The 24,608-nt window shown below is 34.3% G+C and overlaps 1 protein-coding gene across 15 annotated transcripts in view; it reads left to right on the top strand.

Annotated features, from left to right (window-relative positions):
• Nucleotides 1–24,608, top strand: part of FRYL (FRY like transcription coactivator) — a 309,155-nt gene that overhangs the window by 240,835 nt on the left and 43,712 nt on the right. For all 15 annotated transcript variants that reach the window (XM_007496478.3, XM_007496477.3, XM_056802595.1 and 12 more), the window contains 11 exons: nt 1,184–1,268; nt 4,289–4,401; nt 7,529–7,679; nt 9,545–9,648; nt 12,406–12,591; nt 14,462–14,663; nt 16,102–16,223; nt 17,380–17,570; nt 18,198–18,292; nt 20,580–21,187; nt 22,154–22,251. In XM_007496478.3, the coding sequence (XP_007496540.2) occupies nt 1,184–1,268; nt 4,289–4,401; nt 7,529–7,679; nt 9,545–9,648; nt 12,406–12,591; nt 14,462–14,663; nt 16,102–16,223; nt 17,380–17,570; nt 18,198–18,292; nt 20,580–21,187; nt 22,154–22,251 (1,955 nt within the window). The remainder of the gene's footprint in view (nt 1–1,183; nt 1,269–4,288; nt 4,402–7,528; nt 7,680–9,544; nt 9,649–12,405; nt 12,592–14,461; nt 14,664–16,101; nt 16,224–17,379; nt 17,571–18,197; nt 18,293–20,579; nt 21,188–22,153; nt 22,252–24,608) is intronic.

The following is a 24,608-nucleotide window of genomic DNA, read 5'->3' as shown; positions in this document are numbered from 1 at the left end:
TTAAGAAGGCTGAATAGATGGGCTCAGGCCAGATTGTGGAGAGCTTTAAATGCCACACAAGAGTTTCTGCATTTAACTCAATAGGTAATAGAGAGCCAGAGTCATTATTGATTAGGAAGGCAATATAGTCAAACATGAACTTTGATTTTTTTAGACCATGGGGATTAAGTGACTTGCCCAGGGTCACACAGCTAAGTGTCTGAGATCAGATTTGAACCCAGGACCTCCTGTCCCTGGGCCTGGCTCTCCATCCACTGAGTCATCCAGCTGCCCCCAAACACAAACTTTAAGAAAATCACTTTTGTGGCTCTTTGGAGAGTGAATTGGATTAGGGAGTCTAGGACTAGTACTAGGCATGATGCAGGCTTGAACAAAGATGACAGCTGTATAAAGAGGAAAAGTGGATGTTTGGAAGAACTTTGTGGAACTGAAAATGTCATCTGAGATAAGAGTATAAGGAGGTGACGACCACCACGGTTTTGAACCTTAGTGACTAGAAAGAATAATAGAGGTCAATTTCCTCAAGGAATGATAAAGAATCTTATTTTGACATACTAAGTTTGAGGTGCATGCAAGACACTCAGTTTGAAATATATAGGAAGCCGTTTGAGATGTCCATAGGTAGCTCAGGAGTGAAACAAGGGTAGGCTGTATGTATGGATCTACGAATCATCCATATAAAGACAGTCATTGAACTTGTGGAAACTAATAAAGTCACCCAGTGAGAAAAAAAATAGGAGAGGGCCCAGGCCTTAGACTGGGAGGCCGGCCCTGGTTAGTGTGGGTGTGGCATGGAGGATAATCCAGCAAAGAAAAATGGCATTCAGGAGGAGAGATAGGAGTCATGGTGCTCCAGGCATTGTAGCATGTGTGGGAACACATGCACAGAGCCACAGATCTTACTGTGTTTGAGTTAAATGAGCCACCGCCTACTAGCTGGAGGGACAAATTGAGAACAATATCATACCTAGGCTATTTACAGATCAGTTTTCAGTTGGATTTTTTTTCTTTCAGATAAAACTATTCAACAGCCAAATAAAATTTTTATGCCCACAATTCTGTTAGGTCATGGAGTAATATATATGTATCATTCATCAATTATATAATATTATACAATATTCACTTATTAGATTGTACACTTTTATTATATATAACTACTAATACTTTTCATTCTGATTTATAGGAACCACTTCTAGTAGCAATACAATGGTACCTCCTACAGATGGCAGCCTTGACAATAAGCACATAAAAGATAATGCTGAGGAGAGGTGAGTGATTCTATACTATTACTTATTGTAATTTTATAGAATAATTGGTATTGAACTATGGACTGCAATTTATATTCCTTCATAAAAAAATTCTTAAAATAAATGTTTTATAGTAATGGGAATTTTCTTATTTCTTATGAAGAGTTTGTAAAATATATTTTAAAATAACTTAAAATATGTCATATTTTGTTTTGCTTTTGATCTTCCATGGTTATATTGCCTTTGTGCAGCAGATATAAATATCTTAGTATCTGTATTCTACTTGACATTAATCTGCAAAAAAAAATTGTTATGAAGTATAAGAATCTTTAGTTAACCTTTAGCATAAAAACTTTTGGTTTTGAGTTTTCAGAAGAAAATTTAATACTACACAAACATGGTACTGATCCCAAAACCAGGCAGGTCAAAAACAGAGAAAGAAAACTATAGACCAATCTCCCTAATGAATATAGATGCAAAAATCTTAAACAGGATCCTAGCAAAAAGACTCCAGCAAGTGATCACAAGGGTTATTCACTGTGACCAGGCAGGATTCATACCAGGAATGCAAGAATGGTTCAGTATTGGGAAAACCATCCACATTATTGGCCATATTAACAAGCAAACCAACAAAAATCACATGATTATCTCAATAGATGCAGAAAAAGCCTTTGATAAACTACAACACCCATTCCTATTGAAAACACTAGGAAGTATAGGAATAGAAGGGCCTTTCTACTCTATATATCTAAAACCATCAGCAAACATCATCTGCAATGGGGATAAACTAGAAGCCTTCCCAATAAGGAGTAAAACAAGGATGCCCATTATAACCTCTATTATTTAACATTGTAACACTAGCAGTAGCAATTAGAGAAGAAAAAGAAATTGAAGGTATTAAAATTGGCAGTGAGGAGACCAAGCTACCACTCTTTGTGGATGATATGATGGTCTACTTAAAGAATCCTAGAGAATCAACCAAAAAGCTAATTGAAATAATCACAACTTTAGCAAAGTTGCAGGATACAAAATAAATCTGCATAAGTCATCAGCATTTCTATATATCTCTAACCCATTTCAGCAGAAAGAATTAGAAAGAGAAATACCATTTAAAATCACCCTAGACAATATAAAATACTTATATATCTGCCGAGACAAACACAAGAACTATGTGAACACAACTACAAAACACTCTCCACACAGTTAAAACTAGATCTAAACAATTGGAAAAACATTGATTGCTCATGGGTGGGATGAGCTAACATAATAAAAATGACAATCCTACCCAAATTAATTTACTTATTTAGTGCCATACCCATTGAACTACCAAAAAACTTCTTTACTGAATTAGAAAAAACCATAACAAAGTTCATTTGGAAGAACAAAAGATCAAGGATATCCAGGGAAATCATTAAAAAAAATGCAAAGGAAGGAGAACTTGCAGTTCCAGATCTCAAACTATACTTTAAAGCAGGGGTTATCAAAACAATTTGGTACTGACTAAGAGACAGAAAGAAGGATCAGTGGAATAGACTTGGGGTAAATGACCTCAGCAAGACAGTCCATGACAAACCCAAAGATCCCAGTTTTGGGGACAAAAATCCACTATTTGATAAAAACTCCTGGGAAAATTGGAAAACAGTATGGGAAAGATTAGGATTGGATGAACACCTCACACCCTACACCAAGATAAACTCAGAATGGGTGAATGACTTGAACATAAAGAATTAAACTATAAGTAAATTAGGCAAACACAGAATAGTATACATGTCAGACCTTTGGGAAGGGAAAGATTTTAAAACGAAGCAAGACTTAGAAAGGGTCACAAAATGTAAAATCAATAATTTTGACTACATAAAATTAAAAAGTTTTTGTACAAACAAAACCAATGTAACTAAAATCAGAAGGGAAGCAACAAATTGCGAAACAGTCTTCATAACAAAAATCCTCTGACAAAGGTTTAATTACTCAAATTTACAAAGAGCTAAATCAGTTGTACAAAAAATCAAGCCATTCTCCAATTGATAAATGGGCTAGGGACATGAATAGGCAGTTTTCAGTTAAAGAAATCAAAACTATTAATAAGCACATGAAAAAGTGCTCTACATCTCTTATAATCAGAGAGATGCAAATCAAAACAACTCTGAGGTATCACATCACACCTAGCAGATTGGCTAACATGATAGCAAAGGAAAGTAATGAATGCTGGAAGGAATGTGGCGAAGTTGGGACATTAATTCATTGCTGGTGGAATTGTGAATTGATCCAACCATTCTGGAGGGCAATTTGGAACTATGCCCAAAGGGCGATAAAAGACTGTCTGCCCTTTGATCCAGCCATAGCACTGCTGGGCTTGTACCCCAAAGAGATAATAAGGAAAAAAAACTTGTACAAGAATATTCATAGCTGAACTCTTTGTGGTGGAATACTATTGTTCTCAAAGGAATAATAAAGTGGAGGAATTCCATGGAGACTGGAATAACCTCTAGGAAGTGATGCAGAGCGAGAGGAGCAGAACCAGGAGAACATTGTACACAGAGACTGATACACTGTGGTACAAGAGAATGTAATGGACTTCTCCAGTAATGGCTTTACAATGTCTGCAGGGATCTAGGAGAAAAAAACACTATCCACAAGCAGAGGACAAACGGTGGGAATAAAAACACCAAGGAAAGGCAACTGCTTGACTACAGGGGTGGAGGGGATATGACTGAGGAGAGACTCTAAATGAACACCCTAATACAAATACCAACAACATGGAAATGGTTTTGGATCAAGGACACATGTGATACCCAATGGAATCACATGGCGGCTATGGGAGGAATGGCGGGAAGGGGGGAGAAAAAGAAAATGATCTTTGTTTCCAATAAATAATGTTTGAAAATTTAAAAAAAAGAAGAAGAAAATTTAAGAAAATAGAATTAGTTTCTGCTACTAAGTTGCAAATTGTATTTTTGTGCATAGAAATGGACAGTAAAATGTACTTACTGATTTACTATGATTTGTGCCAAATTGCTAAACAGTGATACTTTTTTCTGCAGCTATGTTCATCTAGACATCTACAGTGGACTGAACAGTAATTTAAATCGTCAGCATCACAGACTAGAATCCCGTTACAGTAGCAGCTCAGGAGGGTCTTATGAAGAAGAGAAAAGTAATGCTCCAAGTTATTTTTTCTATGATATCAGAAATATTGAAGTAAAAACAGAACATTCTGTCACAGGTGTATTTCCATAATTTTAAGTTTATACTGTTAGATTTCATAGAATATTCTTTTGGTGAGTGCATTTTCAAACAGTTGCCAATTTAGCTATAGTATATAACAATTACTAATAAAGCTATTCTTAACTTAATGGCATCTTCATTTTAGGAAGAAAAATGTTGCTATTTTATTAAGTAGGTTAAAATTTGAGACTCATTTTGTTGTGACCCAATCTAAATTAATTTTTGGTCCCAAATAAGATACCCAAGTCAGTTTGGAAATTTATGGTGGTTTAATTAATATAGAGGGAAGGAGTTAAGGAGAAGGGAGAGGGAAAGGGTGTAGGGGGAGTTCAAAGTCCTCCACCACGAGGTCTCTGAAGAAGTTTAGTGGCTTCTAAGAGGATAGTGTTTGGAAGGTAAAGGAGAAAGAATCAGCCTAAATTCCAATAGAGCTCAGTAAAGATGCCTCACCTGAACTAGGCTACTCAGCTTCCTCCAGTATGGTATCAAGGAAAACTCACTGATAAACCCAGACAATAACAGCCGCAACCTAAGATGCCGAAACACTCAGCACGCTCCGTCAGCCACCTCTCCTCTGCCAAAGAATACTATAGTCAGTATTGAGCCTAAAAAAAGCCAAAGTAGTAAAGCAATTGATTTCTCCAAAATGTGGTCAAATAGTTATTGAAAACTTACAGCACATTTTTAAAAATCATGCAAAAAATGGTATTCCTTTATCAACTCCCTTGTAGTATAATGAATGAACTCTTCTCTATGCCCTCCTTGTTTCTGAGAAGAAATTCTATGAAAATTCTCAACCCCATTTGTCCCTGAAGAAATTAGGCATGTGATTATTGATTCTTATATATTTTAGGTTGAAATTAGAATAGATTAATTCCTTTGCTCTAAAAATGGATTTGTGTAAAGAAAGAAGATAACTGACTTAGAATTGCAGAATTTTAGAACTTAAAGACATCATGGATTTCCAGTCCTCTTCATTTTACAGATACAGATAGAATTAAGTAATTTTTCTAGGATTATAGACAATTTAATCACTGCTGGAATTAAAAACTAGCAATTCTAACTTCTTTCCAAAGAGTTCTTGTTATACTACCATATTACCTCAAGGTGATTTTTTTATGCCTCTGATTCTACAAATAGTAGAAAAATACACTTGTGTCACTTGTAAAGCATACAAGTCTTTCCCTTCTTATTTGAGAGTGGGAAATTTTAATCATTTCAATTAGTATTGAACTGGTCCAAAAAGTTATGTATTTAATGCATATTTAAAAAGAATAGGAATAAGGAATATAGTTTATGCAATTTTAAAATTTAAGAAATAGTTTCTTATTGTCCTAATAGAAACATGAATTCTTTTATTTTTACAATGATGAATTGAATGACAAATCTAAACTTTGATTGTCTAAGAAAACATTTTATGTGTGAAAACTTTGGCTTAGTGATTTGTCCTTTTTTTTAATCAGTTTCTTCTTAACAGTTATTAATAGATTTCTGCCATTTCTTCTTCCATTACAAACTCTTTTGATTTTCTCTTTTCTTTATGCAGTGGTATAGCCAGGATTATATAAACTGTTTTCCTCATTTGTCAGTGTTCTTTTTTTTTCCCTACCATACTTCCTGCTTCTGTGCTGTAGGATTGGTATAGGTATAATATAGCAGCTCTACCCAAGAGCATTACTCCAGTACCAGAATGACCAGCTGATAAGGCTACTTTATCAATAGAGTCCACCCCCCCCCCAAATGTGTGAAGTTCAAATGTAATGCTATTTTCATCTCTTCACAGAGGATTCCCAGATACTGCTATCTCTGCCACAGGTTCTTTTCTGAGTTCCAGCCCTACATCAAACAACTGCTTGTTACGTATATTTTAAACTGGATCTTCCTCCCCAGGAAGATCCCTCAACATGACCAAAAGAGAACTTGTATTTCCCTCTAAACACATCTCTTTTCTTAACTTCGCTCTCTCTGTAGTGAGCACTGACAGTCACCCAGGTTCCATCATGCTTTCAACTCCTTACTCTAACTCTCTCCATATTCAGTCCATTGCCAGGTGTTTACTAGTTCTACCTTCCACAGCCTTTTCATGCTTGTTTCCTTCTCTTGACTTTGATGGCCACCACCAGGGTTTGTGCCTTCATCACCTGTTATTGGTACAATCGCTGTAACTTCTAAATTCATCTCACTCCCTCAGCTGTCTTCCCCCTAAAATTATATTCCTACGGTATAGACCTACCTCCTGCTTAGTAAGTTCCAGTAACTAACTTATTACCTCTAGGATCAAGTACAACTCATGTTTTACCTTTAAAACCTTTTACAACTTGATTTCAGCCTTCCTTTCCAAACTTATTACACGGTGCTGCCTTTCTTGCCCCGTATGCACTATCTAAACCAGACTTGTCGCTATTGCTCACACATCATGTGTCCATGCTTTTGCATAGGTCCTTCCATGCCTTGAATTCACCCTTTCATCAATCATCTCCACCTCTTAGAATACCTAACTTCCTTCAAAGATCAAGTCAAGAGCCTCTTATGTGAGAGATTTCCCGATCCCCAAAGCCCCTGACTGTGTCTGTTTTCTTGTTTCCCTGATAAAATGTGAACTCCTTGAGAATAGGGACTTTCTTTTTTTTTTTAATCTCCAGCACCAGGGGTATGTGCTTGGAACCTAGAGGTGCTTAATAAATGCTTTTTCATCAGATAAAAACTTAAGCTAATTAAGACTGTGTTATTGTAGTAGAAAAGAAAAATGAATTTGGACCCTTTGGACCTAGGTTGGAGTCTCAACTTTGAAGTTTAATTCTGTGTAACTTTGGATGGGTTACTGCCCCCTTTCTGGTTCCTAATTTCCTTATCTGTAAAGGGATTAGATCAACTAGTTGACCTTTGAGATTTATGATCTTTTTCTTCTTAAATTATTGATTATGTATATTTATGCCTAGCCTTTCTAGCAAAAACATTTTTAAATTGTGAAGAGCCCTTTTTTATTTCTTTTGACTAATGTGTAATTGATATAAAAATAAAAGATGTCTAAAAGGAAAATAATTTTATTTTGATAGGTGATTCAATGCCACTTTACTCTAACTGGCGACTGAAAGTGATGGAACATAATCAAGGAGAGCCACTGCCTTTCCCTCCTGCTGGAGGTTGTTGGTCGCCATTGGTGGATTATTTGCCAGAAACTTCATCGCCTGGATTATCTCTTCACAGGTAAAACTTAATGTGTCATTCTTTTTTTCCCAATGCTAAAGCAATTAGTACTTTTATTTTTATACATCACAATACAAATATAAGCTGCATTTCTTCCCCACTCTTCCTCTTTAAATTATTTATTTGACAGGAAGTGTGAAGTCTTACATGTTTGAAAACTACCTCTGGGGCAGTTAGGAAAAAAACGACAACTGGCAAGCTATCAACAATCATGACAGAATGCTCCAACTCTCTAAAAAGAAAAATGCAGGGGGCAGCTGGGTTGCTTAGTGGATTGAGAGCCAGGCCTAGAGATGGGAGGTCTAGGTTCAAATCTGGCTTCAGACACTTCCCAGCTGTGTGACCCTGGGCAAGTCACTTAACCCCCATTACCTAGCCCGTACCACTCTTCTTCCTTAGAACCAATACACAATATTGATTCCAAGACAGAAGGTAAGGGTTTTTTAAAAAACAAAGAAAGAAAAATTAAAAAAAGAAAAAGAAATGCGATTAAAACTCTGAAACTTCACTTTACACAAATAATTTTGAGAAAGATGGCAAGAGGCAAATGATCAGAATTGGAGAGTCTGTGGAAAGATAGGCACACTAAGGCACTTTTGGTGGAGCTATGAATTTGTCTGACAGTTCTGGAAAATGGCTTGGTTATTCTAATGATATTTTTGTATATATGGGATGTTTCTTGCTATCTTTGCCCTTCTTGGGTTATATGCCAATAGTGGTATCACTGAGTCAAAGATGTGTGTTTTAGTGTGTCATTCTTGTTGAACTTCTAAAACCCTCAATTTTCTTTATATAATATCAAAAGGTACAAAATGAATTGAACATAAAATTAAGACCACAAAGATCCAGATTCTGGCTATAATTTTAAAATATGTATCATTAAATCAATATTTATTAAACTCCTTTTATGTGTCAGACAATGTACTACATAAAGCCCTGATGATATAAACAGAGCCAAAAGACAGTTTCTGTCCTCAAGGAAATTACAGTCTAATAGGGGAGACAACAAACAACCATATTCCAAGCAAACTATATCCAGGATATATAGGAAATAATTAACTCAGGGAGGAGTACTAAAACTAAGAGGGGTTGAGTAAGGCTTTCATGTAAAAGAAAGGATTTTAATTGAGACTTAAAGGAAGGTTACTAATCAGAGTGGAGGAGAGATAACATTCCAGACATGGAAACAGCCAGAGAGAATGTCTGAACCTGAGAAATGGAGTCTTATTAGTGGAATAATCAGGAGGCCATTGTTTCTTAATCAAAGAGTTCATATTGGCTAGTAAGGTATAAGTAGACTGGGAAGGTAGTAGGGAAGCTAAAGCTTTGAATGCCAAACACAGCATTTTGTACTTGATCTTGGAGACAGTTGTGAGCCATGGGAATTTATTGCATGCCAGTTGATATGACTAGACCTGTGATTTAGGAAAATCACTGGTAGCTGAATGGAGAATGGATTGGAGTGGGAAGAGTCTTGAGGCATGCAATTTTTGGAAAGTTATTTTAAACTTAATTTTATGATTGCACATGTAAATATCAGCTTGCTTACCATCTTGGGGAAGGAGGGAGAGAATTTAGAACTCAAAACTTTTTTAAATGATTGTTAAAAATCGTTTTTACATGTAAATAGGGAAAATAAAATATTATTTTAAAAAACTTTATAGTAACAATTCACTACATTCAAAAAAAGTGCTTTTAGAAGGGTTTTATTATTTTGACTGTAGATTAGTTACTAGGCAAAAGTTTGGTGTCATTATTACATTATTGTCAGAATACTTTAGCAAGTAATAGAATTTAGGAACTTAGTGATGTAAGTTTTTGCTTTTACTCTGTAAATTATTAATTGTATCTATTGTCTTTCTTAGGTGTAATATAGCAGTGATCCTTTTGACTGACCTGATCATTGATCACAGTGTGAAGGTAGAATGGGGAAGCTACCTACACCTTCTTCTTCATGCAATTTTTATAGGTAACAAAAAGTTAAATGTTACTCTATAAGATAATAAGACAGATGTGTGTATATGTACATATACATATAACTATAAATATGTACACTTCTATATGTGTATACATACATAGAGCCATATGCAACAAATATGAACTTGTCTAAGTTATTAAAATTTTGTACAAAATTATACACTAACACATTCATCTTGTTTTTCTCCATTTCAATGTTTTACATTATTTTCACTTGAAAATATTTTTAGAAGAAATGGTATTCTTGGAGGCAGAACTTCTTTTTAGAAAACTTCATTTCTTAAAATTTTTAGAATACACTTAAGGACCATCTGATCCCCAATTACCACTATTTAATGAGGAATATAGCTTTTCAATTTTATGAAATAAATAACATTTAAAATGTTTCTATTACCTCCCTCAATTGTTTTTTTTAATCTTCAGATTTTTATTGAAGAATATAATCTATTGAATTGCAAATTTTACAGAAAAAGTAATTGATATTTTTTTCATCAATGCCTACTAAGTATTTTTATAACTTTTTTTTAAACCCTTCTTTTCTGTCTTAGTATCGATTTAGATGAGCGGGAGGGATTCAGTAATGGGAATTAAGTAACTTTCCTAGGGCCACATAGCGGAGGAGTGTCTGAGGCCAGATTTGACTCTAGGCCTGGTACTATACTACCTAGCTTCCCCTATAATTATCTTTTTTAAATGGAAGATAACCCCTTTTTTCTTCAATATTTTAAAATATATCTGAACATATTACTTTGATCGCTTATCTTTTAAAAGTTCTAACATTCTCAGTATTTGGTAAAGATTGCTAGAACAACTGGAAAGTAGTTTGGCAGAAACTAGGTATCATAAATCAATATCTTACACCATTCACTAAGATAAGATCAAAATGAATACGAGCTAGACCTAAAAGGAGACATCATAAGCAAATTAGAAGAACAGGGAACATGAGAGGAATTAATTTAGAGTATTTTTTTCATGGTTACATGATTTATATATTGTTTTCCTCCCCCCTCCCACAGCCAATGAGCAATTCAGCTGGGTTTTACATTTGAGCACATTAATTTTATAAGTTTTTGTACAAATTAAACAAATGTTGCCAAAATTAGAAGGAAAGCAGAAAATTGGGGGGAAATTTTCATAATCTCTTGAATAAAGATCTCAAATCTAAAACATATAGAGAACTTTGTCAAATTTATAGGAATAAGAATCATCCCCCATTGATAAATGGGCAAAAGATATGAACAGAAAGTTTTCAGATAAAGAAATCAAAGCCATTAATAAGTACATGAGAAATGCTCTAGGTCATTAATGATTAGGGAAATGCAAACCAAAACAGTTCTGAGGTATCATCTTTTACACCTCTTATTGCCTAGAACGACAAAAGCGCAAAATGACAAATGTTGGCAGGGATGTGGTAAAGTGGAGACACTAATACACTGTTGGTGGAACTGTGAACTGATCCAACCATTTTGGAGTTATGCCCAGAGAGCTATAAAACTGTGTATATCCTTTGACCAGCAATAACATTCCTGGGTCTGTTTTCCAGGGAGATCAAGAGAAAAGGGAAATAACCTATCTGTTCCAAAATATTTATATCAGCTTTATGGTATCAAAGATTTAATATTTGAAAAATAGCTTGTAGATGTTCACCTCCAGAGAACAAACTGAGAAATAAATACACAAAAGACATAATCTGTATATTTTGTGGGATGGTGCCTTCTATGGTGTGGGGAGGGCAAATTTTTAAAAATTGCTTTAAGTCATTTCTCGAAATTGCAAAAAAAAAAGAAAAAAGTTCTAACATTTTCAAAGGGGAAAGAGACACACCTACCACCATCATCCACCCTTGAGAGCTATTAGACTATTTTATACTGTGTATAGGATTTACTGCTCTAGCCCCCTTAGGAGTTTTTAAAGTCAATGCCATCTCAATCTGAAATTACATAGGAATTCAGGAGCATGTTAGCAATGATTCTTGTCTTTCCTAGTTTTAACTTGCTCATCTGAGAATAAGTTTTCATTAACTTTTCCTAATCTGTTAATTAAATATTACTTATAAAAGCTTTACAATCAAAACTTTACTTTTTTAAATTTTTTTTTTAATTCATCTTCTTGGGACAGCTAGGTAGGCTCCATTGTTTAAAAATGCAAATTATCCCAGAGCCAAGCACCCTAGGACATTTCCATGGGAGGATCTACTTCTGACTTGGCATCAAACCATTACTAACTTCCTTTCAGACTAAGCCATTTAACTAGCCTCAAAAGTTCAGTGGCTTATTCAGTTGCAGAAATAATGCAGGACAGAACTGGCACTGAAATGTTGTAGGTCTTCTGTCTTTAAGTGCTTTCCACTTCCACCATCACTCACTGATCCCTGAGCTGTCATTCATTTTTGTGCAAGGGATTATGCTTACTGGAGAATTAAAAAGGTTTCCTAAGCTAAAAATACAAGGAATTTTTCTATACTTAGTGCCTATTTGTAAACAGAGACCAGGAAGTGCCGTATTAGACTTTTAACTAATTATTATTTATCAGTAGCATCACCGATAAGTAAAAAAACAAAAATATTATTAAAACATTGAAAAAAAAAGTAGAACATTATTTTTATTTTTAATGCTTTCATTTTTTTATGGTTTATGTAATAGAGATTTTAAGCAATTAAAATTTAGTAATGAAGGTAGTTGATATAATTACGTGTATCATTAGTGATTTTCTTTTCCTGGTTAATTATTATGTCTGCTTTCTTTTGTAGGGTTTGACCACTGCCACCCTGAGGTGTACGAGCATTGTAAACGCTTGCTTTTGCATTTATTGATAGTAATGGGATCCAACAGTAATGTCCGAACTGTTGCTTCGGTCCTCCTCAGGAATAAGGAGTTTAATGAGCCCAGGGTGCTGACTGTCAAACACCCTGCCCATTTAGACTATACTTTCACAGGTATTTGAAGTTTTACTTGATTCAGAAGCCTGGTAGGCATGCTCTATGGCAATTACTTTTTTTATTTTCTCATGATCCTTATCCTTCTTCCTTTCAAAATTTGAAAGTTCAGCAAAACCCATTCAATTTAGAATTTTGGAGTAGGAAAAGAAATTTGACACCAAAATTAGAATTGGCAAGTACTTTTAAACAAGTTAGTTTTGTCACAATTCCATTTTTTTGCTAGGACTTGGGATTTCATTGGTATAGAGAACTAACTAGGTGAGTGACTTCCTTTACCTAACTCAGAATCTCAGAGGGTTTCCTAGGCCACTGAGAGGTGAAGTACTTGTCCAATGTCAGACTGTCACAGCCAGACTTACTTAAACAAGTCTGTCTGACTCCATGGCTCTCTCTAGCCTTTGTAATATGTTGCCTTTGATTAAGCATCACAGTACTTAATATTTTACATTATCATTATGTGCATATATGTAAAATAATAAGGAATTAACAAACAAAAGGAAATAGCATAAAGAAAACATTATACCTAATAATTACTCTTCATTGCATACAATAATAAACATAAAAGTTTCCTGGCTTCCTTAACTTGAAATTGAAAGAACACTGAAGGAATACTTCATTGTCTGACTGTTTGAAGTTTCCACTTGAAGAGAGAGATGCCTTTTATTTTTGTGTTGGACTTTTAAATTTTTTCTTAAATTCTTTTGAACCTTTTCTTAATTAAGATTCATTTTGACGTATAAATTCTGAATTAATGGGGTCCAACTTGATGATACTTTAACAGAATTTATTTCACTTCTTGTTTTTACTTGTAAAATTTTATTTCCACTATTTCTATAAATTTACAATATGGTTTTATTCTCTTTTCCCACTCATTGACTTTCAAAATGATAAAACAAAAATCTTGAAAATGACTCAGGTCTTGAGTTAAAAACTTTCTAGAGTTCCTCTAGTGTCAAATACATTGTTAATATTCTTTGATATTTACCCTTTTAAAATTATTAGGAAATTTGATATTTTAATTCTTTTTTAAAGCCTTAATAGACAAATGAAGTATTAAAAATACTTTAATTTATAGTAAAAGTTTTATTGCAAAAACTAAATCTTTTTGGACTCAGAGGCATGGAGTAAATATCAATGTTGAGGACATCATAATACTGTTAAAATATGGACCAGTTGTTCATTTTTGTTTGTTTTTACTTCCAAGGAGGTTAGGGAGCATTACAGGTTAGTAGAATTTGTCAAGAGCCTATTAGGTCTGTCCCCTGTCTCTGGGCAAGAGTGCTCTGTGAAAAAATATGAATAGAATTAAATATTAATTTAATAATGTTGCAATTGTTTTATTCCAAAAAACATGGTAGATCATTTCTGCCTTGGTGGCAAAGAATAAACCTCTGTGCCTCCAGGCACCCTGAGTGTACAATATTGGCCCAGTGCTGATCTGAGTCAGTAAAGGAAGTTTCTACCTCAGAAGTTCTCATGAAATCAGAGCCTTGCAACAAAAACAAAATGGAATTGTTTTTAAATACTAAGGCTTTGTGCTTAAATAAAGTAAAAGTAGTACAACACCTAATTATTATTGCAATTATTTTATTTTTTGAGTGGGTTTGAGAACTTACCAGAATTCAAGGGAGCTGGCTATGTCAGCATCCCCCAGCAGGGGGCAGAAGCCGTGCATTGTTCAGTATTTTATCCTAGATGGAGATGGTTCAGTTCTGTGTTCTGTAATGTAAAGGTCCTCCAAGGGTTTAATGCAAGTATCACCCCCAGCATCTGTAAAAACAAATCACTCTTTTATATGTGTCCTCCTCATCCCATTACAAACTAATATTTTGAATTCCTTCTTCTGATGACTTTTTTCTTTTAACAGGTGTTAATGATTTTATACCTGATTACCAGCCCTCCCCTATGACTGACTCAGGGCTTAGTTCAAGTTCTACCTCTTCTAGTATCAGCTTAGGAAATAACAGCTCGGCCATTGCCCACCTGCACACCACTCTCCTGCATGAGGCAGATATCTCAGTAGAGCAGGATGAAAAAGTAAAAACTCTCATGGAATTCATCACCTCCAGGTAATAATGGCAATTCTTGCCAGAGTAGTCATGCATTTGTTAAGTGGCATTGACATTCAGGCGTCTGCTTGATGACTCTCTGAGGTGCCCAGGGAGGCGATGCTCTCTTTTCTAAAAGAGTGATCCTCCTTCGGCCCATGTGGATGCTCTGCAGGAACACCTTGGTACATGAGCAGAGGGGCGAGTATAGCCTGGAGACAATGCCACTTTGAGGAACCACAGCACGCGTTGATAAGTAAACATGTATAGAGTGCCTCCTCTAGGCAAAGCTGGATATGGTAAGGGATGTGTCCAAGTGGGCCTTGACTAGAAGGAATTCTCTAGTTAGAGAAATAAAAAATTTAAATGTTAAGTAATAATATCAGGTATTTGTTTGGTTACCACTTATACCTCACTTAAAAGATTTGAGATTATGTACGAAACTCAATACACATGAAAAAGGACAGTTAAAAGCAGCATATATTGCTCTACAATTTAAAGGACACTTTTTTCACGGTCAACCTGTGAGATTAGATCGTCATGCCATTTTATGATGTTCTTTCAGTGGATGAGGACACTGAGATAAAAAGATATTCATTTATTTTCTTCTGATTAATTAGTATCAGAATCAAAACTAAATAGGACAAGGAATATGTTTTATCACCTAGATGACATGAGTTAGTTCTTGCAATTATATGCACAAACATGAGGTGGGTTTTTTTTGTTGTTGTTGTTGTTAAATATGGGGGAAAGGGAGAAGTTTGAATCTTTCCTTTCATAGCATTTGATTAAAGAAAGTATAATCTGATCTCAGTAGACACATTTTTTTTCTCGTCATTGAATGCAAGATAAATGACAGTTCAATACAGCAATGTAAAAGATGGCATAAGATGGTAAATTAAGCATATATCATATGCAAGGCACAGTTCTAGGTCCTGGAAGGGGTGTACTGATGCACAAAATGAAATAATCTCTACTGTCAAGGGGCTTACTTCTAGTGCAGGAAGCCACAAGTACATATTTAAACATATACAGCATCTGTCTAAAATAGATTCATACAAAATATGTTGTTAAATTCAGGGAAGTTTGGGAGGGGCAAGGCTTCAAGCAGTCAGTGGTGTCTGGGGTGCATCTTCCAGAAAAAGAGGGATTCTGTGAGGTGAATATAAGCAACCAGGAAATTCACTACAAAGATTGAAAGATGTGAGATAGAGTGTTGTGTGTATGGAGCAGAGAGAAGGCTAATGGAGTCCCTTCCCCAACTTGTTATAGATTGCTAGGGTTCTGTGCTTTCCCTCCCCTCTAACCCCACCATTGTAATAAAATTATATTTGAATCAGTGAAATTGTCTTTCTCAGGTCAAATGTATTTAGAAAAGAGTTATAAATGCTATATAATCACCCCTTTAGGGTCAACAGTGTTAGGAACACAGAGAATTATTTCTATGTTTTATTTACAGAAAAAGAGGGCCTCTTTGGAACCATGAGGATGTTTCTGCCAAGAACCCCAATATTAAGAGTGCTGAACAGTTGACTGTTTTTCTAAAACATGTGGTGTCTGTTTTTAAACAATCAAGCTCAGGTATCTTTCAGAAAATATTTTGTAAAATTCCTACTTTTTAATGTATGAACTCTTTTGAAAACTAGAATTACTAGTGACCTCCTTTCTTTAAAGAAACACATACTCACCCACTTGGTATTTTAACATTTTATCTCCTAACAGTATTGTCACCTCCCAATTATATCCTACCTCCTATAGAACCTTTAAAAAAAATACAATAAAGTAACAGATCCACACATTTTCCCTATCTGAAAATGTAGGCCTTATTCCACACCTATAGTCCACCATTTTCTCCTAATATCCAAAGGGCATACCAACAGTTTCTTACTGCATTGATCAAAATTCTCAAGACTTCTAATGTTTTCCTTCACATTGTTGTCATGTAAATTGTTCTGTTGATTCTACTAACTTGCTTTAGATCAGTTTGCATGTTTGTTCAGATTTTTCTGAATTCTTCATATATTATTTTTTCATGGTCTAATGCATACTACATCATAATATTCCATTATTTTTCATATACTATACTTCAGTCATTCTCTAATCAATGGGCAGCTACATTCCTTCTAGTTCTTAGAAGTCAGAAAGTGCTGCTACAAATATTTTTACTTATATGAGACTATTCCCTCTGCCTTTGACCTCCTTGGAATATATGTCTATTAGTGGTAGTACTGAATCAAAGGAAACTTACTTTTTAATTAACGGAAATTAGACATACATGAGGTCTGTGTCAAAATAGTTTCCTTTTAAAAATAAAACTTTATACCTACTAGCAATAATATACAGTATTATCTTAAAGAAAAAATAAATGAAATATTAAGGTACCATTTCAAAACAAAGGGAATACATATTTGTCTTCTTTGATTTGTCTCTGAACATAGCAAAAGTTTTGTCAAACTACCAGTATCCATAAGTAATTTTCATCACTGTATCATGAAAGAATTATATTAGAGGTACATGGATGTGACACACACTTGATCAAGGTTCATAATTTCTTGATGTTTTAGCTTTATCCAAAAATATTTTTTAAATAATTATGGTTAAAGTTGTTGAAGATTTATTGCTCTGGAAATGAAGATAATTGTGAATAGTCTAATGACATAAAAATGAGGAGACAAATACTTTGTCATTATAAACTGACAGTTTTGAAAAAGGAATTTGTTTCATTTATTTTTCACAGCAAGATTTCAGTTGGAACATCATCTTAGTGAAGTTGCTTTGCAAACTGCACTTTCTTGTTCTTCTCGACACTATGCTGGGAGATCTTTTCAGATTTTCAGAGCCCTGAAGCAGCCACTTTCTGCAAATACACTTTCAGATGTTCTTTCTAGACTTGTAGAAACTGTAGGTGATGCAGGAGAAGATGCCCAGGTAAATGTATTTTAATTTAATCAGCATTATAGAATAGCTATGAGGGGGTTAACATATTAAAACAAGTTTGTGGAACCAGGATAGCAAACATAGAGAAAACATAGTACCTTTAGAGTTCTAAATTAAACGTATTAGTAGAATGGCAAGAAATCAAGAATGTTGCAGTGGTGAGTGCTGAAGTGATTAGGTACATAGAAATCCTCATTCCCTCTCTGTTTAGACCAGGAAAGCTTTCTGAAGAAGCTTTTATTTATTTTACTTGATTAATATCCTGAAAAAAGGGGGGGGGGACTGGGTAAAGTGGGTAAGGGGGAAGGTTATGTTTACATTTACGGGAGAATAAGTTTATATTTTGATAGGTAGAATCTGAGATGAGAAATCAATTGCATAATGGAGAAATCAGTATGCATACAATTAAAATGATGCTGTTGCTCCGTTCTTACATTCAATTTGTGCCATCAGCTTGATAGGTTTTTCTTTTTGTAAAGATTATTCTGTTTCAAGAACATCCAAGTCACTTTTTAATACTAAATTTTCCCTAGTTTTAAGACTCTACCTTTCTTAATATTTCATTGTGATTCCTTCTTTCATAATATAATGTATTAAAATACCTATCTCCTCTTTCAGGGTTTTGTGATAGAACTCCTTCTCACTTTGGAGTCTTCAATTGATACACTGGCAGAAACCATGAAGCATTATGATCTTCTTTGTGCCCTTTCTCAGTAAGAATTTATCAACCACGAATTTTGTGTATATAAATCATTAGCACACTGCTCATTATATTTTTATGATGTGAGAAACACAACATTAAATAATTGTATTTTTGTTTAGTTCTAAACATAAATTTTTTTAAAATTCTTATAACTTCTGATAACCTAATATGTAGAGATATATGCTTATTTATGTGTGTGTCTACAAAGATAAAAAGATATTCTAATGGTTCATTTAATAGTAGAATTAATAACATGAAAAAAATTGCAAGTTTCCTATTACTGAATTTGTTTTTGTATTTTTCACTTTATAGTAAGTGGAATTGTTCATTTCTAAATTTGAATAATTCCATGTGGACTTTTAATATAGTATTTCTGAAATGCAGTTTTATAAATGGAATTTTTTTTGGTCTGGAAAAAGAGCTTTGTAAATAAAGATTTTTATAGTATAAGGTATAGCAGTAGTCTCACAAATGGACTGAAAGACAAGTTTGGATTAAGAAAAGAGATTTCCTAATTCCCTCCTCAGTGTCCCCCCAAAAAAACCCGAAAACTTTGTAATTAAAAGTAATTTTCTTAGTTTCTTTACTTCTACAGGACAAAAATAAATCAAAATGGTAAAAAAGCATTGAATAATAAGCTAGAAGATGGGTTTCATGTAGAGAAGTAGTGGGAAGGAGGTGAAGCTAGAAATTTTAAGGACCATAAATACCAAGTCCTCATTTTCTGATTTCAGGGAATTATACCTGTTCATTCTCCTCTTCTCAACTTGGAAATTCCCTAATCTTTCCTTCAATTATGAATCAGATTACCTAATTTTGTATTCTAAATAATTGCTTCCTTTTAATTAATTAATCTTATTTGATGAATTGCATAAAAAAAGCTCTTTCCCCCTGTATTTCAAGCTGAGGAGGTCTGATCTTGGTTTGTTATGCAGTTGGCAAGCATTGCTTAATAAATGAATATTCTCAGAAGCTCAAACTTTTGTTTCCTTGGTCATTTCATCTTTGACCTGCCACATAGAGTTTGGGCTTAATGTAATAGGCAAGGGAGAGCTTTTTTATTTTTTGTTTTTTAGAAGAATTGAGGCAATTAATTTGGCAGCAACATGTAGGTGAATATGAAGTGAAGAGAATCTGAAGGTAGGGAGGCCAGTTAGGAGGCTATTTTTAGCAATTTTGGCAAATAATTCAATTACTGATGTCTGACTATAGCAATAAGAACTAAAAGGAGATGGATTGAGATTCACCAGGAAATAGTTAGCAGAAATCTAATTTACATTTGAGAAGTATTGGAGGAAAGAGTCAAAAATATTGCAGGTATTATTTAAGTCTTAATGTCTACAGAATGTTGGTGTCATAACAAAAACATGAAAGTCTTGGTGGGGGGGGGGGTTAGATAAAATAGGAATTTGGTTTGTAGAATAAACTACAATTAGGTCACTTAGTGTGGCCTCTGATAGTAAGCCTAATAAGAATCATGCTGAGGGCAAGATTGGTCATGTGTACAAAGTGACATTCTATTTTTTAAATAGAAAAATAAAGTATCACTCTGTTGCAAAAAAAATAAAAATAAAAAGGTATTTCTTCTTGAGCCAAACATAAGCCCAGGTCAAGGAGGAGGAGGAGAAGACAAGAGGTTCCTTTCCCTCCATTTAAAAAAAAAAAATCTGTTCTTGATTCATTGGTTTGGGTAACTTTTTGTTAGGACACTATCTTGATAGTACTGCTGCTTTAATAATAATAATAATGGCAGTGTTCTTATAGTGTTCTAAAATTTATATTTATTATATTTATACATTTGATCTTCACAACAATCCTGTTAGATAAGTGTTATTATTATTCCCATTTCATAGAAGAGAAAATGAAGCAGAGAGAGGCTGACTTGCTCCAGCCCAAGATAACAGTTATTCATGTCTGAGTCAGGATTCGAACTCTGGTTTTCCTGATTCTAATTCCAGTTGTACCATCTAGCTGCCCTAATGTGTCACTTAGTCTTAGAAAGCTGCTCAAAGCCCTGAGAGTTGAAGTGACTTGCTCACGGCCACTCAGCCAGGATATGTGAAAAATAGGACTTCTACCAAGCTCTTCTGGACTTCATTGCCAGCCTTCCAATTCCTTTGGCCCTGTTTCATGCTCTGGAAAAGTGCATTTCTTAATATGAAGGAAGTTAACGTACTTGAACAAACATTTATCTTTATAGACACACACGTGCCCCCTGGTCTTTCTGATGTAAAATTTAAGACTGTGAGCAAAATGATGGTTTACATGCATAACGTATACTCCTTCCTTTTTTTTAGAACCTCATACCATGATCCTGTCATGGGAAACAAGTTTGCAGCTAACAGGAAAAGCACTGGACAACTCAATCTAAGCACAAGCCCCATTAGTAGTGGCAATTATTTGGGATGTTACAGTAATGCAAGAAGTAACTCTTTGAGACTAAGTTTAATTGGGGACCGAAGAGGTGACAGGCGAAGGAGTAACACACTGGATATAATGGATGGACGGATAAATCATGGTGGTAGTTTAGCAAGGACTAGAAGCCTTTCCTCTCTGAGAGAGGGAGGAATTAATGATGTGCAGTCCACTACTGACCCTACTAACTTGATGGCCACCATATTTTGGATAGCAGCATCCTTGCTGGAATCAGATTATGAATATGAATACCTCCTGGCTCTCAGGCTACTCAACAAACTGCTCATTCACTTGCCTTTGGATAAATCTGAGAGTAGAGAGAAGATTGAAAATGTACAAAGTCAATTAAAATGGAATAATTTTCCAGGTCTTCAGCACCTTTTCCTTAAGGGCTTTACCTCGGTCTCTACACAGGAAATGACAGTCCACCTCCTCAGTAAACTCATTACTGTCTCCAAATATACTTTGGTGGATCCTTCTCAGTTATCAGGTAGTGTTAAGAATCTTGCATCAGCACCTTTATTTTGAATCAGTGGGTATGAGTTAAAATCTTTATCGTTGAAATTCAGAGTATTATGATTTTTTTGTTCATAGTTAAACATACTATATTGCATTAGAATAACTGCACATTGAATGAGAGGTTTCTGGATGCATTTGAAGCTTTTATGAGGAGATTTGATCATTTTCTCCTATATATTCCAATTCCTATGCTTAGTAGCAAATAACTTTCCACATGTGGAAAACCAGCGAAAGGAAAAGAAGAAAATCCATACACAAGATTTAGGTTCAAGGGAAATTTTATAAAGGATATATTTTAAGATATCTAGCAAAGAGTATATGAAGGTCTTGCCTAAGATCTTTGGTGCCCTGGGGCCATTTGATGGACATATGAATTTATAATTGGGGAAAACTAAACTAATAGTTTCAGGGATTATAAAAAAAGAGAGAAAGCAGAAGAGCAATTACAACTGCATAGGTATGCAGGATAATAATAATCAATGAGTTTTCTCAGGGTATTCTGCCTCTTAATTGCCTGACTAGTACCAAGATGGCATTAGGCTGTCTTCTCAAGGAAAGAACTGACATCTTATGTAAATGCTTATGGCATTTTTCCTTAAAATATTTTATTCAGCTGATAACTCAGATTCTATAGAAGCAATTCATAATTGCTTTACATTGACCAGGTGAATTTTGCAGATACAAAATAGTAAGAAGCAAACATATACATCATAACAAAGTTCCCAGCAACCAGAATGAAACCCCATGAAATGAACTATTGTAGTGTTAAGGGGCCTGACAAGCACATAGGTGATTTAAATTTCAACTTTTGTACTTGACAAATAACTGAAAATAGATAGGAAGAGGGAGGAGTATTATTTGCCTGATTTTGAGTTTTTATTCTCTAAAAATAGATAGTAATCTTCTGTGATATGTGGATTTTTTTTTATATCTGTAGGTTTTCCCTTAAATATCCTGTGCTTATTGCCTCATTTAATCCAGCATTTTGATAACCCAACACAATTCTGCAAAGAAACAGCTGGTCGAATAGCAAAGGTGCGTAAATCACTTTTAGAGCTTTTTTGATATTGCAATGCTCTTTAAAAAGCTTTATATTCATTATGAAAATGTTGATATCTGAAATTTTCCTAAACATTTCTAAACTGATAAAATCAAGTAAAAAGTGAGAAAATGATGGTAATAAAACTGCTGCTTTGAAATCTGTTGGCATCTACAGATAGGAAGTTGTAATGAATTTTTCTTTACTTCCTCTTGCCATTGTCAGTCTGTACACAAGCTCCCTAAATTAAAAATAAGCATACTGTCATATTTCTGAAGCTTTATAATGCATCTTGTAATCCTGTAGGACTTAAGAGAAAGGTAGGTATTCTCAGAGTTCTAATCAAACCCCCCCTGACATTGACTTGAGTTGAGTTGAACACTTTGAACTTATTACTTGAATAAATTGCATCAACTAAAGATTCTCTGACAAACACATACAAATTGATGCTCATCCCAAAGTAAAGGAAGAAATTAAAGAACTCAAGAAAAGGGATTTTGCTATGCCAGGAAAGATTCCATTCAATGTGCAAACACTACAGAAATTGAAAATATTAATAAAGCAGAACTGATCCTTCATGCAAGGAACCTAGTATACTGAATTTACACTAGCACAGCAAAAGTGAATCATAACCCAGAAAAACATAATATTACAAGAGACAATGAAGATTTAAAAATAATGATAACCTAATCATTGAATAATAGGGCATTGTGCAGGAAATAGAAAAACAGTTTGAAAGCCGTAATCAAGGAAAGAATTAAAGAAATTTTCCTGAACTAAGAGATAGTCTCAGCATGCAGATCACTTCTCTGTTACTGATGATAAAAAATGTTTATTTCCTTCCTGTTGAGCAGTGACTAACAGGTTCCTCTTTAGATGTCTTTAGTCGGCAGGAAGTAGATGAGCTCTGGGAAGTTTAGATTGAATCTTTTAATTGCTATGTCCTTTATAATTCTTGAGTAGTCTTTGTGCTATTTTGTGAATACTTCACACGTCATGCAAATATCTTCCCTTTTAATCTCACTCAAATCATCATCTTCTAAACAGCCTCTATGTACTTAAGGGTCTCAGCGTGGGACCCACTGATTAGGAATGGCCTCGGTATGCAGGCAAAAAAATTAGTATATCAAGAAATTCATATTGTCAAGCAAGGTAGTTTATTAATCACATTTTCTTCCAATAAGTCAAAAGTTAACTTCAAAATCACATTTTCTCAAATGTCACAACTTTTGTTCAGATGAGTTTTTTCTCTTTTCATAAAATATAGAATCCTCTTATACAACCTCATATGGTATTGGTAAAATGGAGGCATACCTTCTCTATTTTACACACAGGTACAAGTAATGCATTCTTATGGACATAAATCTATATACATACTTCAAGAAAAGAGAATCAGGAATTTCTGAAAACAGAATCCTCTGTGTGTGTGTGTGTGTGTGTGTGTGTGTTTAGAATTAGGTACCAGAATATTCTGGACATGGAGTCCAGAAGACCTGGGTTTAAATTCTGTCTCAGCAGATTATAAATCATGTAATCTTGCCAAGTCACAATTGTTTTCAGCCTCAGTTCCCTTATCTGAAAGACAGGTATAATCCTTTCACAATGCCCTTACCAGATGGTTGGATGGATCAAGTAAGATAACATTCTTTATTGACATTGTAAATGTCAGCTATTATTTTTCACCATGTCTTTCCTTAAGATAAAACCTAATTTTATTCTTTTGGCAAATTTTTCATTTTCTCAGGTATTTAAATACACAGTTGTGACATTTTAAAAGTATTTAATAGTGTTTCTTTTCATATATTATAGATATTCTTTTATCTCTTGCATAAATAACCAGTTTACTCAAATACCAGGTTTTTAATAAATATTTTAAACTCTTATTTTTATGAAAAATAGATATTTAGGAAATATATGAAAGTGTCATTTTAAAAAAACCTTCTACAATTTTTCATGGTGTTAAGATAGTTTCTTGTACAGAACACATCAATTCATTGGCCATGACCATTTATGATACTGACCCAAAGCATATTACAAAATCTTTAAATGCTTTCTTAACCATTAAAGGAAAATTATTAACTCATAAGTACAATTTTATTTAATTGTTGGTAGTACACATGTAAAATTTTTATTACAAAGCTGTGAGGTAAGAACATTAAGAGTGTTCATTTTAATTTACTCCATTTTTCAAAAACATGATAGTTCAACATGTAAGGATACCTTGTCATAATAGATAGAATTTTGGATTTTAGAGTTAGGAGACATGGGCTTAGTTCTTGTCTGTGCATCTATTGTGGAGGGAGGAAGGAGGCTGTGACTGAGTCTCCTCATCTTGCCCAGGTAGGCTGGGAGT

The sequence above is a fragment of the Monodelphis domestica genome, chromosome 6 (genome assembly GCF_027887165.1).
Source record: "Monodelphis domestica isolate mMonDom1 chromosome 6, mMonDom1.pri, whole genome shotgun sequence".
NCBI classification, from domain to species: domain Eukaryota; kingdom Metazoa; phylum Chordata; class Mammalia; order Didelphimorphia; family Didelphidae; genus Monodelphis; species Monodelphis domestica.
This window is presented reverse-complemented; position numbering and strand designations above follow the sequence as displayed.